Below are 21,055 nucleotides of genomic sequence, written 5' to 3' on the forward strand. Positions count from 1 at the left end.
TTCCATCTTGGTTAATTTTTTTAAAAAACACGAGAACAAGAGGCAAGAAGTTGATCCTCAGGTGTCAGGAGAAAATCTACTACCTTTCACCTCCAAGCCCCATGCTTACTCATCCTGAAACGACGGTGGGGACAGGTTCTCTTAAAAGCAGAGCTTCATGCCTAGTGAGCAATGGACCTGAATTTATATTGGCCATAGAATCTTCAAGACACTACTGCTACATTAACATCCTGACATAAGACAATCTGGAGAGTGATGGAAGATGCTGCTTGGTTAGATGTTAGAGCCGTGTCTGTCTGTTTTCTTCCCTCATACAAACTGATTTCAGACCGAGAAACTTGAAGACGAAATGACACCACGAGTTCACACAACCTCTCAGCTCCAAACCCAGAAACAAGCACGTAGAATTGTTTTTTTTTTTTAAATAATGGATTTTAAATGACATTTACTGATGAAATGGTATGCTGTCTGGGTTTGCTTCAAAATAATGGGGGTGGCTGGGGAGGAGGGAAGAGGAAAAGTGGATGGGGGTAAAGATGAAACAAGGTTGGCTCAGAGTTGATAATTACTGAAGCTCCATGAATATTACAATACTGAAGCACCCAGAATACTAGACTCTAGACAGAATACATGATTCTGTCTACCTCTATGTTGGAAGTTTTCCAAAATAAAACATAAAAAATATATATATATTATATTGGGAGACTAGCAATGTTTAATAAAGGAATACTGAGTTAGGTATAAGGATGGCCAAGATACACTATTTAGCAAATAAAAAAGACGCACAAGGGTATATAAAGTATGAGTCCACTTATACACACCACGCACACACACACACAACTGATAAATCTGTAGAAAATTTCTGGAAAAATAATAATCCTCGTATACTGTTTGAATTTTTAATGAAAATGTATTACTCTTATATAATAATTTTTTTAAATTCAAGGAATGTAGCAGGGGAAGGGAAATAATAGGGGTGAAAAATGAGATGAACATCTCCATGAACCAGAAACCACTAGAGCCAAGGGCTGGAGTCCAGAAGCAGGTAGTGACCGGAAGGTCACGCTCTGGAGGGCACTGAAATACCGCAGGCCCCCAGCCAGGCTCACGGTGTGAAACAGGGGACCGGTGCCTGCCTCAGGCACAGTCTGTCCTCCTCACGTCCCCCGCCCCCCCTTTTCCTTCCTCCTCTGCTGCGATCTTCTGTATGCATACCTTCCGCCTCTCTGAGCTCTTGGTTTCTGATAGAGGCATGTTAAAATGTCACTCCATCATTGTGGACTCATTGTTTTCTCCTTGTAATACTGTCAGTTTCTGTTCTGCAAGTACCTTATATTGCTTAGGGTATATAGTAAAAGTATAAAACAAGCCTGCATAGATGCCAAATTGCTGATGGTGCTTTCCTCAGGGGAGGGAGGGAAGAAGGGGAACAGAGCAACAACATCCTAGCTGCAAGGAGTCCAGGAAAGAGAGTCTCCAGCCTTTTTGTCTTCCATAAAGGGAGGCGGGCTTCTATAGCAGGACATTCCTCAAACATGGGAAGGGGGTTCAGACGCTGAGTAGCCAAACTATCAGCACTAATTATGCTAAATTATCAGTTGCTCCAGTTTCAGATACCATGAGGAAGCTGAACCTCAGAGGTTAAGTGACTTCCCTAAGGTCACAGAACCAAGTGGCTGAGTGGGACTGGATAAAATTGCTACCACCAGTAGGAAGTGCTACTCTGTGCCAGGCACACTGTTTAATTTAGCCTCCAGTCAACTCTACCACATACAGTACTGTACAGTGCTCTATAATCTCCAGGTCTCAGCTAAAGAAACTGAAGCTCAGAGAGATCAAGAAACTTCCCCAAGGTCACACAGCCTTGAGTAGCAGAGGTGGTATCAGTCCACTTCCTCCCCTCCTACTTCTGTGCTAGTCCTCACCTCCTTCCCAATGTCCCGGAGAGCCCTTCTCCAGTCCCAGGAGTGGGATAAAGCAGCCTGCAAATACGCTGGACATTTTCATTCCAAGCATCTGGAAAGAGGTTAGGCTGGCACAAATGCTATCAATAAAAAGCACATGACCTAAAAAGGTAAAAGAGTGGACACTATTCAAATATTTACCACAGAAGCAAATTCCTGCCTGGTGGGGTTATCAGCAGCTGACAGGATTAGCCTGCTGCTTCCACCTCATGGTGGGTTTGGGCTCAAACCAGCACACAGCCAGCCTGTGGAGCCAAGAGAGAATGAACCGGAAGCCCACGGCCCCCACCAACAAAGCTGCCATTCAGCAGCTCCTCAGGCAGCAGCTTCAAGACAGAGTGACCATGACCAATGGCTGTGACCCCAGCTCCTCAAAACACAGACAGACACACACACACATTCACACACTCACTCATTCCAGGCTCAGCAGGGGCCCTGTGACCTGGCTAAGCCACTGCCAGGCTTCCTAGCCCCAGGGGCCTCCCCTGACGACCCAGGCCACAGTCTGGGCCCCCTGCAGGGGGTGGGTGGTGGACCTCAGGCCTGGTGCCTCACAGAGACTTTAAGGGCTGCCTCCCAGCCTCCCACCCTCCCAGCCTCCCACCCTCCCAGCCTCCCTCCCTCCCTCCCAGCCTCCCAGCCTCCCTCCCTCCCAGCCTCCCAGCCTCCCTCCCTCCCAGCCTCCCACCCTCCCTCCCTCCCAGCCTCCCTCCCTCCCAGGCTCCCATCCTCCCAGCCTCCCTCCCTCCCAGCCTCCCACCCTCCCAGCCTCCCTCCCTCCCTCCCGTCTCCCTCATAAGCTCCAGTTCCATACTCTTTGTTCCTGCTCACTCAAGGATCTTATAAAAAAAGCCAGCTCACAGTCCTCTGCTAAAAAGGGAGGGTTTAACACTTTGGCAGGGGTAGAACTGCCAGATTTAGCAAAGAAAGAAGGAAAGAAAGGGAAGGGAGAGAGGGAGAGAAGGGAGGAAGGGAACCCAACAGGATACCCAGTTAAATTTAAGTTTCAGATAAACAACAAATACTTGTGTAAATATACCCCTATACAATATTTGGGATATACTTACCTAAAACAAGTATTCGTTGTTTATCTGAAATTTGATTTACCTGGGTATCCTGCATTTTAACTGGCAATATGGTTGGGAGTGGGGTAGAAGAGGAGGTATACAGAAAAACACATCAGCAGGAAAGGAAAACACAAATGCAGTCGTGATGATTAAGGAGGGAGGGAGACAACGCCTTTACTGAGAGTCTCTTTTACACCAGAAACTTGCAGGTGCATGATTTCATTTGAGTGTTCCAGTAACTCTGTGTATTGGACATATTTATCTGCACTTACAGATGAAAACACAGAAGTTCAGAGAATCAACTGACTTGCAAAGTGTCACATGGGTAATTCGTGAAAGGCAGGACTATAATCCACGGCTTCTGAGTATAATCTGAGCGCTATTTCTTCTACATATGGCTGCTTTGCCTGCTGATACACCCTTATAATTTTTATAGGTTGTACACAAAGCAGATCCAACAGTTTTCTTTACTTTTCCAATACATTCATAAGGAAGTAAATTCTAAACGGCATCCTGGACTAACACATATTTGCAAAATACAGTCGTCTATTTACAGAGATCATTCTATTTACAGAGAAAGCACTAGACCCTTCCCTCCTTTGGGCCACTAATCCCAACTAACCACATTGCCCAGCTAACCATAGTTCCCTGACAAAGAGGCAGAGAAAGAGTCAAGACAAGAAGGACAATGTTCCACCCAAGATGACCACTGCTCCCCAATTTTCAGATATCATGAGATATTTGACTCAACAAAATCTTACAGGGACCCAAGAGGAAAAGGCTCCTCTATCCCTACGCTAGCATCCCACAAGCCATCATTTTCCCAAAAACACAGCTGATTTGGTGTTATGTTCTGGGGGGGAAATTGTTTTTTAAAAAGCTATCTGTCAAAAGGACAGTGGGAAATACTTTCTCCTCCAGCCCCCCAAGCCTCTAACATCTGTGGCACACAATCGAAGGGAAACAGCCATAAAAATGACTTAATATGTGCCTTTTTTGAAGTACAGTAACTGTCGGACAAGTGACTATAAAAAGAACACAGCTGAGACGGTCTAGATTTATTTCTGCTCAGTGAGTTTCCAGATCAGAATGTGCTCTGTTCATCAGTTGTTTTGCTTTTGTGCTGTTTGGTTTCTAAATTTTCCTTTCTTTTCACAGATGCTAGCAGCTTCTGTTTATGATAAAATCTTGCCCATCTCACAGTCCACACTCAGGGAGACCACGTGGCAGTCAGGCCCCACTGCCAGTTCCTGGGGGAGGGTGGTGCCCACAGAGGTAGGCAGACAGCCGCGGGGATTTCCCACCAGCTACGATGGCCAAGTCCATGGAGATGGGGCTGAGCCTGTTCACAAGGGCTCCGCTCTGCCTGCCCTTGCTCAGGCCCTGTTTACTCCCCTGCCTTCATCCCTCCGCTTGCTACTCCCACCCCTCCCTACAAACACACACAGGCACAGACTCCAAAGTGGCAGACAACTAACACTTGATCTTTTGGGCCACTTGGAGCCTCCAGTTTTCTGTGGAAGATGGCAAAAAACCACACTCTGTTTCCACCCCAGCCAGCACCATTCTCAGCCTGAAACAAATACCCAAAGGCAATTATCCAGAACCCCGGGGCGCAGATTAGCTCAGGGCAGTCATTTGCAGACTTAATTATCAGAGGTGTTTAGAAACATTTCAGCTGGAGGGGGGTGGAAGGGGGGGAGAACATGGACAGACTTTTAATTTCTGTTGATTCTGAGGGCGCAAGCCCTACAAACAAGGCATTTTTTGGACTCTACCAGCTGCCCTGACGCAGGGGTCTCTTCTGTCTCATCGTAGAGAATGATAATTAAAGATTCTGAAGGTGAGAAAAACTCAACTTCATTTTGGATTTAAAATCTTTCCAAGATTTCTTTTGAAAAAGCCAATTAAATTGACTTAAGTTTCACCGTTTTTAAAATCCTCAAGGTACAGAAAACATAAATTCTGGCCAACACCATTTAAATTAAGTGTGATCAGGTTTCCATATATATTACATGAGAAGATTCCAAACCGAGGCTTGGAGGCCTCAGGGCTCTAACTGCACTTAATAGTAAGCCTGGTTTAAGGATCCCTGGGGCACTGGCCCTACGGAGCAGTGAGGATCTCACCAGCTGACAAGCAACCTCAGGTTTAGGAAAGACGATGCGGAAATGGTGAGGGTTGGAAGGGCTGGGATCACAAATGCCAGGGCTGAAAGAGGGAGGTCTCGGAGCCCACCTGCTCCCATTCCCAGACGGAGGAGCCCAAGCGTGGTGGCTGAGCAGGCACCAGCACATAGCATATCAGACTCTGAGTGCTTCTTCCATCTCCTCCCAGGATCTTCGTTCCCTGACCAGGGACCTAACCCGTGCCCCCTTGCAGTGGAAGCGTGGAGTCTTAACCACTGGACTGCCAAGGAAGTCCCTCCTCTCTCTGTTAAATCAAGACGCCCAGACATAAGATACACCTTGTATGAAGGTGAGGGAATGAGGCAGGGAGGCTGCCATGAGTACCAGGGCAGATGTTTGCCCAAACCTCCCCCTTCCCCACACACAGCAGAGTAAAGGGCTCCACTTTGTCACTCTGGGGCAACCTGCAAGAGGATTACGTAAGGGAGAACAGCCCACCAGGCCCAGGAGTTATCGACTCATTCAGAGGCCTTGCAGGAATTTCCTGTTGTGTGATCTGGGTCTCGCAAATAACTACAACCAAGCCGAGGCTGTCACTCTCCTCTCTCTTAGAGGAAATGCGTGTCTTTGAGTCACCAGTTGCCGGTGCCCTGCAGCTCTCCAAAGACTGGGCCTAGCTCTGAGAATGCCCACAGGGAGCCAGCAGGAGGGTGTGCACTGAGAACGAAGGGTGGGCCAGCCCAGGGGGCAGTGAAATCCCAGCTCCAGGCTCTGGGTGAGCTCTGGCTCTGGCCAGAGGAGGAAGAGTCAGCAACATGGAGCTCTCTGTATCCAGGGCCGTGGGCCTAGTTTTTAACAAAAACCTACATGTGTTTCTGCTTTTCCTTTCCTTTTTAAATTTTTTTAAATTGTAAGACATATATTACGTACAAAGGAGTACATGCAAACACAGACACACTCCCTCAAGTGCGGCACAAAAGCAATGCAGCCCTCCAGCGGCAATCCCCACCTGTGTCTGTGTCCCCACCACTCCTCCGCTCCCTCCAGAGGCAACGGTCATGCTGGCTTTGGGAACCATCATTTCCTTGGTTTTCCTTATGATGTTCACCACTTGCGTATATATCCCTAAAGATTACATTTCCATTTTGCCTATCAATGCACATAGCTAGCTTCCCGTCTGCTCGTTTTATCTTTATATAATACTCAGTTAGATGAATATATTATATTTATCCATTCTGCTGTCTATTGAGCATTTAGGTTGTTTTCAGTTTGGGCTACTACAAATAATGCCGTGACGAACACTCTTTAATGTGTCTCCGGGTCCTCAGGTGCTGGAGTTTCTTTATGCCGCACACCTGACAGGGAAACACTGCTGCAGGAGAATGCGCGTTTCACTAGCAGATGCCAATCTGTGTTCCAAAATTACGCTGCCTCTCCCTCCCTGAAAGACACGGATAAACCCACTCCACTTATACAGAGGAGGGGTCACGGTGACTCGAGGCCAAGAAAACCTAGTTCATCACCAGACTGGCAAGTTAAAGCTGTATCTTGATACCTTCTCTGTAAGACAAAGCCCAAGATTTTAAAATTCTGAGCTGAGCCAGAACCAACAATCCAAATGGCTGGGCTTTCCACAAGAAAAAATGTCACAAACTCCGCCAAATGAATGAAGTAACATCTATGGATTCGGTGCAGACCCACCTGCCCATCCTACTAAATATAAGCAATAAGTACAAACGTGTCCCTGAGATATTCAGCACAGAAAGACCACAGACGGATCAGTCCCAATCTGCCGAGGGCGGAGGGGGAGTGAGGAGGGGTCCTGGAGGCCCCCCACCAGCTGCTGCCACATACCTGTATACTGGCTGCATCTCCCTTGCTATGCCAATGACGGCGCCGGGCAGGAAGTTATCGAACTCCTCAAACAATTCCCGGATGTTGGTCTCGTACTTTAGGTCTAGGTCCAGCTGAATTATCCGCAGGATCTCTGGAGGAAAGAACAATACGATAATGAGACAGACACACATCCTGGGAGGCTCAGCCACTGACAGAAAATGAAGTGGAAGGTGCAGAAGAGGGTACTGGATTATTCTTGCTGTCACTGAATAACGCAAAGACACTGCTTGAAACAAAGGCCCTTCATCTACCAGCAAGCCCCCACTCACTAGAAGCCTTCATAAAAAACAGTGGCCCTGGAGATTTCCTTCCAATTGCAGACATACAGTTTCTGTAAAACTAGGCAACCAGATCCTCCAGTTTAGGCCACTGCCCTGGTGTAATTGTCAACAGAGCACCATTTCATTCTCAAAAGTATCTGATTTACATGATACAGTACACGGACACCCTACTGAAAACTCAAAGCATACAGGTGTTCCTCTTTGGGGTACAGGTAGTAAGTGACCCACAGAAGTCATTATTGCTTCAGGTTCTTATTCGTATATATTTCTGCAAACCTAGGTATGTGTGGAGTTAGGATGCTGACCCAGAGAAAAACAGCTAAAAGACCTCAGATACTGTTTTGGAGTTGTTTTTTTTTTAACATCTTTATTGGAGTATAATTGCTTTACAGTGTTGTGTTAGTTTCTGCTTTATAACAAAGTGAATCAGTTACACATATACATATGTCCCCATATCCCCTCCCCTCTTGCATCTCCCTCCCACCCTCCCTATCACACCCCTCTAGGTGGACACAAAGCATGGAGCTGATCTCCCTGTGCCATGCGGCTGCTTCCCACTAGCTAGCTATTTTACATTTGGTTGTGTATATATGGCCATGCCACTCTCTCACTTCGTCCCAGCTTACCCTTCCCCCTCCCCATGTCTTCAAGTCCATTCCCTACATCTGTGTCTTTATTCCTGTCCTGCCCCTAGGTTCTTCAGAACCACTTTTTTTTTTTTAGATTCCATATATATGTGTTAGCATACAGTATTTGTTTTTCCCTTTCTGACTTACTTCACTCTGTATGACAGACTCTAGATCCATCCACCTCAGTACAAATTACTCGATTTCATTTCTCGAAAACTAGTTTTTAAAGACAGTCTTAAAAATAATCATAGTCATAAGCATCATAGTTACTAGTCTGTCATAAGATCAAGGCCAAACAGTGACGCTGAGAAATCCTGGAACAACTGGATTCGTTTAGATCTATCCCTGAATTAAAGCTGGCTGGTAATTTTTATTCCAGCTTGCAAAACTCATATCTAGTTTCTTGAACTGGACATTGTACACAAAGGGTTTTATTCTTTCTTCTAAGTTGTAATGTGCATTCAGCTGAGGAGTATATTTCCCATATCCACTGAGCTTTCCAACTCAAGTTACACTTCCAGTTTCCTCCCCCAATTAGTTTTTGTATAGTTGCAGGGTCAGGTTTTGTTTTGTACCTTCCTTCTTTAAAAATGATAAACAGTACTTCTAGAGACAACTACCCTGTCCTCGTCACACCTACAGTCTGCTTGATGTGTCATTTACCAGTTGAAATTACAGTAACAATTGTGTTCTGTAAATATAAAAATGTTTAAAGAGAATACTGACAAATAAGGTTTATAGAAATATCATATTAACTTAAGACTTGGCTATGGCTAAAGATGGGAGAACAAAATGTATTTGAAATTTGACAGAATTTTTACTTCACAATAACATAATATTACTGATAAAAGTGAAGGGGCGGGCTTCCCTGGTGGCGCAGTGGTTGAGAGTCCGCCTGCCGATGCAGGGGACACGGGTCCGTGCCCCGGTCCGGGAAGATCCCACATACCGCGGAGCGGCTGGGCCCGTGAGCCATGGCCTCTGAGCCTGCGCGTCCGGAGCCTGTGCTCCGCAACGGGAGAGGCCACAACAGTGAGAGGCCCGCGTATCGCCAAAAAAAAAAAAAAAAAAAAAAAAAAAAGTGAAGGGGCAGTTGAAAATAGGTAATATTGAAATAACTGTTAACTAGCTTATGGAATAATGTGTTCATAGTTAGCCAAAGATAGCAGACGACTAAAATGGTGCTCTGAGGTTCTGACATGGCACTTACAGCTGCAAGCTGCTAGGTTACAAGCAAGGTGTACACAGATGGAAATGAACAAATAATATAAAAAGTCTATGTAGATAGGAGATTCATATTTTATTTCTCCAGTGACATATTTACAGTTGAATATAAATTAAAGGCGTGCTTGCACACCAAAGCCAGGTCCTTGAGGTGGTTCAGTCAAAGAGGTAAGACCTCCGGCTGGCTCACATGAGAAACGTCCACTCCTTGGCCCAGGTTTTGGGATTCTGCCAGCCTTGAGTTCATCAATAATTTTTTCAATATCCTTAAGTGTCAGATCCTCAAAGTAGCTGTCATTTATTTGAACCACTGGTGTGTTTACACAGGCCCCTGAACATTCCACTTCTATAAGAGTGAAAAGTTTGTCTGGTGTAGGCTCTCCAACCTTTATACCAAGCTTTTTCTGAATGACCTCCAGGATGCTGTCGGAGTTACGAGGCACACAAGGGAAGCACGCAAGGCGTAGTACTGCAGACCGGAACATGTTTTCCAACTGGCTTTCGGTTATACACTGTATAAAAAGTTGCTACTTCATATACTCTCATTGGAGGTACTTGGAAAACTTCTGCAACCTTGTTCATAGCAGAGATGGGCAGCCATCCATTCTGTCTTTGGGCTAAATCCAGGACTGGAAGCACAGCTGCTGCTTTATGCCCTTCTGGGTAGTTTTTTACAATTGCCTCTATCCTCTTATAGTTTTCCGGTGTGAAATCAAACGGAGCATCTGGGTTATTCTCAGGAGTATCTCTCTGCACAAATAAGAGCTCCAGAGAGCTGGAGTTCTCTCTGGCTCCATTCTGCACAGCTGTCTTATGCAAATTCCTTATATGTCTTCCCCACTGGGCAGCGAAGCCAGCCGCGTGGGCCCAGAGCACCACGGAGCGGAACATGGCAGGCCAGACTGTGGGCCTTCGGGCCGCGCCAGGCCTACTGTTATGTTTTTAATCCACTGTCTGAAAGACTAACTGAGCTATAATTAGACAGACCGACTCTCACAATCACCTGGCTCTTAAGAGCTGTTTGCTTCCGTTGCCCCCAGATGACTCAGGGGCGAGAAGGGAGGAGAGAGGCACTGAGATCATTCTCCATCCTTCATCCAACAGGACTGTCTGAGCTCCTGGGCCAGTGGTGCCAGCAGAGGACCACACACCAAGCTGACTGGGCCCTGCCCTCAGGGAGGGACGCTCAGGTGACTGAAAACAGTAAGGGGGGACCTAGTGCTGACGTGACATTGGAAGAGGGTTAAGTGATGAAGGAGAAAGAGTAGTACTAAGAGAAGGCCTGGCCTGGGAATCAGACCACAAGGGAGCAGATTCCAGTTCTGCTGCTGATTAATTCTGTGACCCTGGGGAAATTATTTCACTTCTCTAAACCTTAGTTTTTTCATTTGTTAGTGCAGATGATACAGTGTGCCTCGTGAGGCTGTGATGCCGAGAAGACGAGATAACAGGTAGGAAACATCATCCAGGCTGTAGGCACCACAGGAACCCAGGGTCTGGAGAGTAGGGAACTCACGAGAGCCTGAGGCAGGCGAGGAGCAATGAGGTAACAGCACCACCTACCCAGAATGCCGGGCTCCCCCCTCAACTCTCCACCACCCTTTCACGGCGGCCCAGCTGCAGAGAACGGCACTTTCAGGACCCACTGCCCGTGGAAGCCCCCTGAAGACAGGGACCCCATCTTCGGCATCTTGGCCTCCGTCCACTCATAGTGCGGGGCTTGGCATTCAGTAAATACTCAGGAACGTTTGTGGAATTCAACATTCTCTAGATTAGTTTATGAAGAAATCACAGCTTATGATTCAAGAAAACGGATTCATTTGTCTCTGTTCTACTTTCCTTTGTGCTGCAGAAACAAATCAGTAATTGACATCCCATATGAGTTTTCTGAAAAAAAATAAGTGCCAGTAGGTGAGAATCCAGCTGCCCAGGCGAGAGGGGAGCAGGCTGCTTCTTGGGCCCCTGTGGGAAGGGGGGGGGTAGATGAGAATGGGCCCCAGGCCAGTTCGGACCCGGCGGCCTGCCTGCCTTCACACTGCCCACCCCACACGTAAATGTGAGCAAAACTGCCACTTCCCCTCCTGCACTAAAGACAATAATCACAACTACCTAGAAACTAGGAAGGGTGATGACCCCGGAGCCTGGAGGTCAGCAAGCCCATGTGCTGACGTGGCTGCCTTCTAGAAGCTGCCCTAAACCGGGAAGGAGAAGAGAAATAGGCCACAAGGTGGAGTCTCGGGGCACCTGCTGCTCTCAGAGATGGCCCTGGAGAACAGAGGTAAGGAACCTGATGGTGACCTTAGGGAAGGCCACTGTGTCCCAGGAGAGAATGTCCAGGCATGAGTTGCAGCCATCAAGAAGTCATGATGGGGAGGCCCCACCGCACACACCCCTCCAGCCATTTCTCCTTTCAGTCCATCTCCTGTGTCCCGAGCTCCCAAATCCAGGGTTTCAGGCAGCTCTCACACACGGTAGAGCAGAGACCTCATGAGACAGGGACAGAATGGCACCATCATCCCAAACAGAGAAATCACATCATCGCCAGGGGTGGGGATGGTGAGAGGAAAAAAGGGTGTTTGACCTGGAGATGGGAGGCCTCAAGGAAGTATGGTGGTAGTTCTGTGGCACCATCAGGGCTATGAAAGAAAGGGAACTCTCATCCTCACGGCCCTGGGAGTACTTCCAATAATATCAGCGAATGCCACATAAGAAGTACCCTTTCTCTGAGTGGTTTATAAGTGTCTGGTATTATTATACAGGCAACAGTTTTATTTCTCATAACCACCCGACATGTTAAGTGGAGTTATTCCCATGTTTAAATGAAGAACCAGAGGCTTAGAAAGGTTAAAAACAATAGCCCAAGGTCCCGCAACCAACAAGTCTCAGAGCTGGGATCTGAACCCAGGTCTGCTTGACTTGAAAGCCCAGCATGCTCTTCCCAGTAGACCCTGATTCTGCTTGTGACGGGAGAGGAGCTCCTGGGAGGTAAGTTTTAGCTCCACCGCTACCCACACAGGAGGCCTGGGAGCACGGAGATGTGCCAAAGACTTTGACAGACAAAAAGCAGAGCGACAGCCTGGCCAAATGAGAATTATGAGGAAGTCCTCTATATAAAAGCAGTAATTTCACTATAATCAGAGAAATTCCTGACCGAGGGGCCATTCGGTCTGTCAATCAGTCATTCTTCCTTGAAGGCTTACCATGTGCTATGTGTACTCTCTGGTCTTTCAAGATCATCTAAATCCTACTTAATCTGCCTGAAGCAACCCGAATACCTCCTTCCCTGGCCTGCCTGGACAGGACCTGGGCAGAGGGCCGAGCTCAAGGACATCAGATTCTCTTGAGGAGAACCACTTAATGCATTTGGGCAGAGCCTGGCCTTGTCTTAATATGCCCCTCAGTAAATCTGAGCACTTTCCCAGACCTTTAGGGACTGGCTGGGAGTGAACTTGGGAAGGTGACGTGCAGTCCTAAGACACAGGAATTTGAGATGCTTTAATATTTTTTATAACTCCTCCTTGGTAAAGCACCTTTCAGGAAGGATTTGCTTAAGCTTGGGAAGACTTCTTTCGAGAGAGAGCCTTCGCCACACAAGGTTAACTGATTAGGAAGGAAAGAGGCAGCAGCTCCAGCATGAAGTGACCCCTTCACACCAATGTGAAAGGACTGACCCAGTTGTCAACTTCCAGGCTGAGGCAGGAGGACACTCCCTTCTGTTCAGGGAGGCCGACAGCTCCCAGCATAGCCTGCACTAACACGCAGGCATCGGTCCAGACAGTTATCCTTTTATGTAATTGTGAAATAAGATGCCAAGTTGTAAATGTCGCTGCTGAAAAGAGGAAGATGCTTACCAGGAAGGCTGGAATTCATTAGGATGAGATTTTTTAAAGGGCCCTGTTCCTCTGGTCCTTGATATCGTCATTTCTGTGGGAACTACATCCGGCGCGTTTTATACATAATGCTGAGAGATTGTTTTGAGGATGAAACAAGGTTGATATGTGCAAGTAGCAGCCACAGTGATGGCCCAGAGAAGATGCTGGTTGGAGGACAGCTGTAATGACAGCAAGTAAGACCACTGAAATGTAAGGAATAAATGAATGAGATAACTGCTCCCTAAGAAAAGAGGAGATGAAATCTATAAAGCACTGGGGAGAATGTTTGAGCAAAAGGAGGAGTAGTAGTCTACAAAACGCAAAAAAATGTCTCGCATCTCAGGCTGGTTGAATGTCCGCGATGTCAGAATCCCATGAGAAGAAAGCAGAAAAGGTAGTGGACAGAATAATCTAGGATAATGCATTTGAAAAGGGAACCTGATAATAACTGAGGCCAATATACCCATTTACAGACGGGGAAACTGAGGACCAAAGAAGCAGAAGGACTTGCCAGCGATTACACAGTCCAGCTAAGTGGCCAAGCTGATCCCAGAACTCAGGTCTTCTGACTCCCTAGCCAATGGTCTCATGTTAACTAGCCCCCCTGCCACCACCCACTCCCAGCATGGACCATGAACCCCTAGGGAGCAGAAGATACTGTGTAATGGCCCAAAGGGTTGTGCACAAGTCTTGCCAGGCACCCAACACAACTAGCTCATGGAGGATCCGCAAATTACCCGTGAAAATGTAAACCTGAAGATTAATAAGTAGTAGCCAAAGAAAAGAAAGACTTCCATGACCCACACAGTTTGTAGTCAACTTTTGGAAACGGGAAAATGGCTCTCCATATTCTCACATTAACCTCAGGCGGAGATGTTAAAAAAACAAACAAATCTTTACATTCTTCTAAGAACACACCTTGAGCTGTGCGAAATTCAAAGGGAGGCAGGAACCTGACTTAGCATCTCAGAGCCACCCATGGGGACTCAAGCTAAGCACCCCGTGCAAGACCCATAGCGACCAGCAACCAAGCAATGTCCTCCCCGTGCCCACCATCCTCTGTTCTAGGCAGACCTGTGCATTCCCAGGAATGTGTCTGCTGGGTGAGGGGCATTCCGACCAGCCCCTCAGACTTAAAATCTTCTCATAGACGTGCTTAAATCACAAAAGCAAGAACTGAAGTATCAGTGTGTGCCTAGGTCACGGTTTCAGGTAGAAGGAAGCTTGGCTCACGTGTTAGGAAGAGACCTGTGTGTGCACCTGGTATTTGAGGAACACACTTGTGGCTGGTCAACCTCCTCAGGTGAGTTCAACTCCCTGATGCTGGTTGCCCAGGCCTCTTGGTAAATGATGGAACCTGGAAGAGCTTCCGGCATTCCCACCTCATGGCTCAGCAGCTGGAGCTTTAAACGCTGGTTTCCACGGAGGACAATAGTTTGGCAAGAGCTCAGAAAATCTGACCTGGGCTATTTCAGGAAATGCAAGAATTGCTGCCTACAAGGTATAGAAGGTGGTTCAGGGTTCACACAGGACTGGTGAATGTGTGATCACAAGATAGGATCCACTGAAGTATGTCAACTCAAACTGGGAAAAGATGCTCAGGACCTAGGTGGGCTTTCTAGTCTAAGACACACTTCCTCTTGAGCTTCAACTCCAGGGGATACAGTAAAAAATGTGGTGCCGTCTTCACAAGAGGAGGTCAGCTCGCCTCGTCCTCTCATGCTCCAGTTTCAGGCTGACAACATGGTGCCACTCGGTTCTAACAAGTTGGAAAAGAAAAGACAAGATCCCAAGTGCTGGCTCAAAATGCGCTTTCAAGACCTTCAAATCCCCATTACCATCATCACCGCCCTGAGCCTGGATGGCACTGAGGAGGTTCCAACTGCCCAGGTGATTGCTCTTGGGGTTCAGAAAGCCCACCCCCGCTGCTGTGTCTGAGGCCCTGAGCACCAGCCTGGCTGGGCTGTAGGGCTGATGCCTCTGCACAAGTGCACTGCAGAAGGCAATGTCCACGGCCTTAAAACCAGCTGGGAGGTTCCCAAGTCAACATTCCCCGATGGAAACAGGCTTGAGACAGCTCATCATCAGCCTCCAATTAAACCAGCCACAAGGCATGTCATCTGACCATGGATGGAATTACAACCCGGAGTGAGTAATTAAGGATACCCCCAAACAAACAAAAGGATTTAAAAAAAACCTCCTTTCCTCTCCCCTCCCTTCTCCTATCCCCAGAAACCACAGACACATCTTAACACACACAAAACATAATAGGTCAGGAAATGATGAGAAGGTAAGACTCAGTTAGGTGAACACTGAGCCCCCCATCCTGGGCAGCAGACGGGCCTTCTCCAGGGGCAGATGAACCATGCAAGCACCTTCTCTCCCTTTGTGTTTTGAAAGAGCATCAGAGCTTCCCAGAGATAAATATTTATAAAACATTAGAAGGCCCTCACCTCTGAACATCAGCCCAAGCTTTCCACTAACCCGGAGGGGGCTTGGGGAGGAAGGGAAATTATGACAACTCCAAGCAATGCGGGGCGTCATGAGGCTGAGGACCTGGAAGCAGCTGCTTAGAAAGGGAGCTCACTTTCTCACTGTCTGCTTGACAAGATGACAGCAATTTGCCACCTGCTTTATCATCATCTGGAGCTTGTTCATTGCTGCTCAGTAGCACCTCTGGCCTGTAGGACCCAAAGGGCACCTAAAAGGGGTGGAGACTTCCTCTAAGGGTAAGAGGCTCCTGACCGGGGAGGAGACAGTCCCGACGTGCCACACCAGCCACACCAGCCCAGCATTTCCTGCTAGAGGGTTTCAGGCTGGGTGTGACGGAGGGCCCGCCATTCCACTGCACAGACCCAAGCTGTGTCCCCGAGGGGGTCCGAGGGTGGAATGCGCCGGGGCGGTTCTCACATCCAACAGGGAACTTGGGTCGCCTCCCAGCTGGGCTTCTCCATTCCCTTCCCCGTGCAAGGCCCAGCTGCAGGACAGCTGGCTAACTGTGGGAATAGCTGGCACGAAGGAACACAGTGGAACATGCCAAGCGTCCAAGGGGCTCCTCCAGCCTGCTCAGCTAAACGCTCCTTCCCTCGGAGCAGAGAGAGTGTGTCTGTGCCAGGCCCATTGCTGGGGCTTTACAGCTACTGACCCAGCGCACGAACCTCCACTCTGCTCTGCTGGGTGGGTATCAGGACCCCCCCATCTTCAAATGAGGAAGTTGAGGCTCAGAGAGTTTTGGCGACTCACCGAGGACAACCTGGCAAGGAAGCGTCAGAGTTGAGAGCAAGCACAGATTTGCCTCATACAGGTTTCTGAGAAAACCCTTCAGACATCTCTGAAGTCCCTTTTCAAATTCCGTTATCTTTAAAAACAAGAAATGCTGCCACACCAAGAGCAAAAATACCAGACAGATGCAGAGCATCGCAGGCAGAGACTGGGTTTCCCGTGGGCAGAGCTGGGCTTTCCCACAGCCACTTCCCTCAAGGCCCCCACCCTCAAGGAACTTGAAGACTATCGGGTACCCTTTCATTGAGCAAGGGCCAATGGAGAAGTTTCAGGAAAAAGAGGTTTCATGCCACAAAATTAAGTCAAAAGGAAGTTCTGAAGCCCCATACTTGCTTGGAAGCCCCGCGCTTCCCTGCCTTGCAGGTCCCTGGATGGCCAGGATACAGCAGTGCTCGGGTCTGCAGGCTCAGCGCAGCCAGGAAGTCCCCCAGGCTAATCTATGCTTTCCACCCAGGCTAATCTATGCTTTCCACATCAGCAGCCGGCCCCTCCCCTGGGGGAGGAGGGGAAGGGAAAGGAAACTGAGTTCACAAGAGTGATTAATACAACCTGTTAGCAGCTCTGGTGAAAGGCTTTGGGGCCAAGAGGTTGAAATTAATGACCAGAGTCAGTTTTATGTATTAACTACAAAGCAAATTCTTTCTTCTAGCCCTACTCAACCCTCTCAAAATTAAGCGTGAAGTGTTAGCTATGGCTCAGCCGTAACATTTTTTACAACTATCAGCTCCTGTTTTGTGGACAAAACAAGGTATTATGAAAAGACACGGCACTTCAGCAACAGTGCAACAGGAGTCTCCTCCCTCATCCTTAGCACCTTCTGTGACTTGGTATAAATCATATCCTTTAGGATAGGACAGAATTTATTTTGAACTTGGCTGAAAAACTTCAGGAACATATATAAGAAGACAACACATAAAACACCCAGCCTCAATTTTCCTCCCACTTATATTGCCAACATGAAATTACAGCTCATGTACTTCTTTATGAAGTTCAATATGCAGGGGAAATTGAATTTTAGATTTGAAAAGCAGAACAGCAGAATATCCCACTTTCTTTTCATTTCTATGGTATGGATGTCCATGGTCCCTGCTGGCCTCTCCACAGCTTACAGCTCTCTGATGCCTGCTATAGACTTTATTTCTTGTCTCTCATGTAAACTCTCCTTCCTGTTGGGGGCAGGACCACACTGCGACTTTGTTCACCAACACTGAGTCTATGCCTGGTCTCTGCTCTTTTCACGGCTTTTTTCACGGACCCCTAGGGATGGCACCTGTAGAAAGCAGTCCTTTCTGGGCAGAATTAATAGGTATTTTCTGGAAATAGCGATACAGCAGTTGCCATGGGTCTGCCCAAACGGTCAAAGCAGGACTTTGCAAATTCCTCATTCTGAGGTTTTTACTGGAAGTGTGTGGCTCTTGCTTCTAATCCCATCTGCCCTCTCTCTTTCCATCTTCCAGCCACTCTCTTCCTCTGCGCTGGCATTTGAACCTATCACAGACCCACAGATTCCATTCAGAATTAGGGAAACTAACAAAGGTTTTGTCCCATTGCCTCGCAGTTCCTCATCCCCAAGCTCTGCCCGGACACACGCTCCTGTCCCTGGGCCTGGCCAGCACCCCCCGCCCCCTTCGGTTCACTCAGATGACAATGACGATAACAGGACTGATTCCTTATATTTTACAGCACATAGCGATGTTCCCAGATCACAAAACTCTTTCCCATGCTTTGGCTCATTTAATCTTTACAACAACCCTAGGGGGCAGGTGCATCTCTGTGGGTTGGGTCCAACTGCACATAGCAGAAGACCTAAAATAACAATGATTTAAACACACATAAGATCATAGCTAAGTCATCCAGGGATGGGATGGCTGCTTTGTGAAGTTATCAAGGGTCCAGGCTCCTTCTACCTTTTCATTCTGCTATCCTAGGTCTGGTTTCCATCCTCAAGGTTACCTCATGGTTCAAGATGGCTACTGATGCTCCAGCCAACCTGGCTGTATTCCAGGCAACAGAAAGGAGGAAGGAGGAAAGGCCCTCCTTCTTCTTTGCCCCCTGCAATAAGGCAGACCTTTTAGGCAACCTTCCTGGAAGTCCTTAACAATTCTTCTTATATCACACCAGACAAAATTTGGTCACATGGCCACACCTAGCTGCAAGGGAAGCTGTGAAACATATTCTTTTACTGGGCATAATGCTGCTCCCAAATAAATGGGATTCAGTTAGAAATGAAAAAGGAGAGAATAGAGCAGCAACTAGCAGTTCCACAGCAAGCAAGTATTCATTCCACCCACTCTGGAGATGAAGTAGAGGCCCAAAGAGATTAGGTTTTGCTAAGGTCACATGGTCAATAATGGCAACACAGGAACTAACTCCACATCATCTGACCCATGTCCAGACTCCTTTACCTTGTTCACAAAGTCCCTGTGCTGCGGTGGAGCCACTAGCATGTTCCTGCCTGGACTCCTGTCTGTTCACCTTCCAGACCGTTGCTCAGCCCTCACCTGTTCCGTGATGGCCTACCATCACCTACCTACCTACTGAGATCTGTGCCTGCCAGTCCTGGATGCCATCGTGAAGGATGCCTGTCCTTCATCGCCTGCCTCTCACTTCCCTCCCTGCCTGGCTCCTTGCCCTGTGCCCCAACATGTGCCTTCAAGTCTAGGCATGGTCACTAGTAAGGTGAGCCAAGCCAGCGCCAACCCAGACCCCCGCGAGCTGGAGCACACCCCAAAACTCTGTAATGTCCGTGGAGTTCTGTGAGAAGGATGCCTCACCTGGGCCCTGCCCCACAAGGATCGTTGGCATCTCCTAACACTGTTTCCGGTGGTGAAGCTCTTGTGTGGCCGGCGCCTTGTTCCATTCTGACACTGAAATCACATTTCCTGCACGCTGCGTGGCTGTGCGCTAGAGCAGAGACCTTCAGGTCTCTGACAACACCTAAGCAAGCACAGGCAGTTTTGCTTTCAAGGTCCCAGCACCCTGGCCACTTCTTTCACTTCACAAAAAACAAAGGCTTCTGATTTTGGCAGCAGTTCTTCCTGGTGTGAACAATGGATCCGTCCCTCTTTACTGGGGCTGAACTGCCTGAGTTCCTTTCACCCAGGAGACTCATCCTTCTCCAACGGGGCTTACAGCTCACCACCACCCTCAGACTCAAGGCTGTGGGTCTCCTTCAGCATCCTCTCTAGCTGATACAGGGGGAGGACCTGCAAGAGAGGGATGGGCACCACCGAGATGCTTACACCAGGAGGGAAAGTGGATCAGGCAGAGAACAGCCAACACTTCCCCAAGGGGAGAAAGCCTGCCCTCGGGCACACGCCTGACTTCTCCCTGGCACCATGGAGGAGTTGAGGAAAGAGAGGCCCCCATCATTCCTTGTGCCCAGAAATCCACATTATGGCAACTTGCAAGGAGAAAAACCAGTTTCTCTATTTTATGAACCCAGAAATACCTCTCTGAGACAGGTGAAGATCTACCCATCCCCTTACCTTTTGAAGCAGGAGAAAAAAATCTGTTTTTTCTTTCTAAATCATTAAAAGGCTTTCGTCTTTTCAGGAGGAAAACCTGTGACGGTTTGCAAACTGACTTGGCTATGGTCAAATTGCTCTCCAGTTTTCCTGCCTCCTGAGAAAATGTTACATTATTTTGACTTTTATGCTACATTAAAAAAAAAGAAAGATGGAAACCATAGCAAAATGAATAGACAAACTACAGACTGAGAGAAAATATTTGCAAATGATGCTACCGACAAGGGTTTAATTTCCAAAATATGCAAACAGCTCATACAACTCAATAACAAAAATACCACACAACCCAATTAAAAAAAAAAAAAATGGGCAGAAGACCTAAATAGACATTTCTCCAAAGAAGACATACAGATGACCAAAAGGTACATGAAACGATGCTCAACATTACTAATTATCAGAGAAATGCAAATCAAAACTACAGTGAGGTACCACCTCACACCTGTCAGAATGCCCATCGTCAAAAAGTCTACAAATGGGCTTCCCTGGTGGCGCAGTAGTTGAGAGTCCGCCTGCTGAAGCAGGGGACACGGGTTCGTGCCCCGGTCCGGGAGGATCTCACATGCCGCGGAGCGGCTGGGCCCGTGAGCCATGGCCACTGAGCCTGCGCGTCCGGAGCCTGTGCTCCGCAACGGGAGAGGCCACAACAGTGAGAGGCCCGCGTACTGCAAAAAAAAAAAAAAGTCTACAAATAACAAATGCTGCAGAGGGAGAAAAGCAAAGGAAAAATTTACACTCCTACACTGTTGGTGGGAATATAAATTTGTGCAGCCACTATGGAGAACAGTATGGTGGTGCCTTAAAAAACCAAAATAGAGTCACCATATGATCCAGCAATCCCACTCCTGAGCATATATCTGGAGAAAACTATAATTCGAAAAGATACATGCACCCCAATGTTCATAGCAGCACTATTTACAGTAGCCAAGACATGGAAACAACCTAAATGTCCATCAGCAGATGAATGGATAAAGAAGATGTGGTATATATATACAATGGCATATTACTCAGCCATAAAAAAGAATGAAATAATGCCATTTGCAGCAACATGGATGGACCTAGAGATTATCATACTAAGTGAAGTAAATCAGAAAGAGAAAGACAAATATTATATGACATCACTTATATGTGGAATGTAAAATATGATACAAATGAACTTATTTCCAAAACAGAAAGAGACTCACAGA

The 21,055-nt window shown here is 47.5% G+C and overlaps 1 protein-coding gene and 1 pseudogene across 1 annotated transcript in view; both read right to left on the minus strand.

Moving 5' to 3' along the window:
- The window catches only part of XXYLT1 (xyloside xylosyltransferase 1), a 191,274-nt gene that overhangs the window by 68,967 nt on the left and 101,252 nt on the right, over window positions 1–21,055 (minus strand). Inside the window, exon 3 of the mRNA XM_065876655.1 lies at window positions 7,015–7,147. Coding sequence (XP_065732727.1) covers window positions 7,015–7,147 — 133 coding nt within the window. The remainder of the gene's footprint in view (window positions 1–7,014; window positions 7,148–21,055) is intronic.
- Window positions 9,304–10,081, minus strand: LOC136122672 (NADH dehydrogenase [ubiquinone] flavoprotein 2, mitochondrial-like; annotated as a pseudogene).

The sequence above is a fragment of the Phocoena phocoena genome, chromosome 4 (genome assembly GCF_963924675.1).
Source record: "Phocoena phocoena chromosome 4, mPhoPho1.1, whole genome shotgun sequence".
Lineage (NCBI taxonomy): Eukaryota > Metazoa > Chordata > Mammalia > Artiodactyla > Phocoenidae > Phocoena > Phocoena phocoena.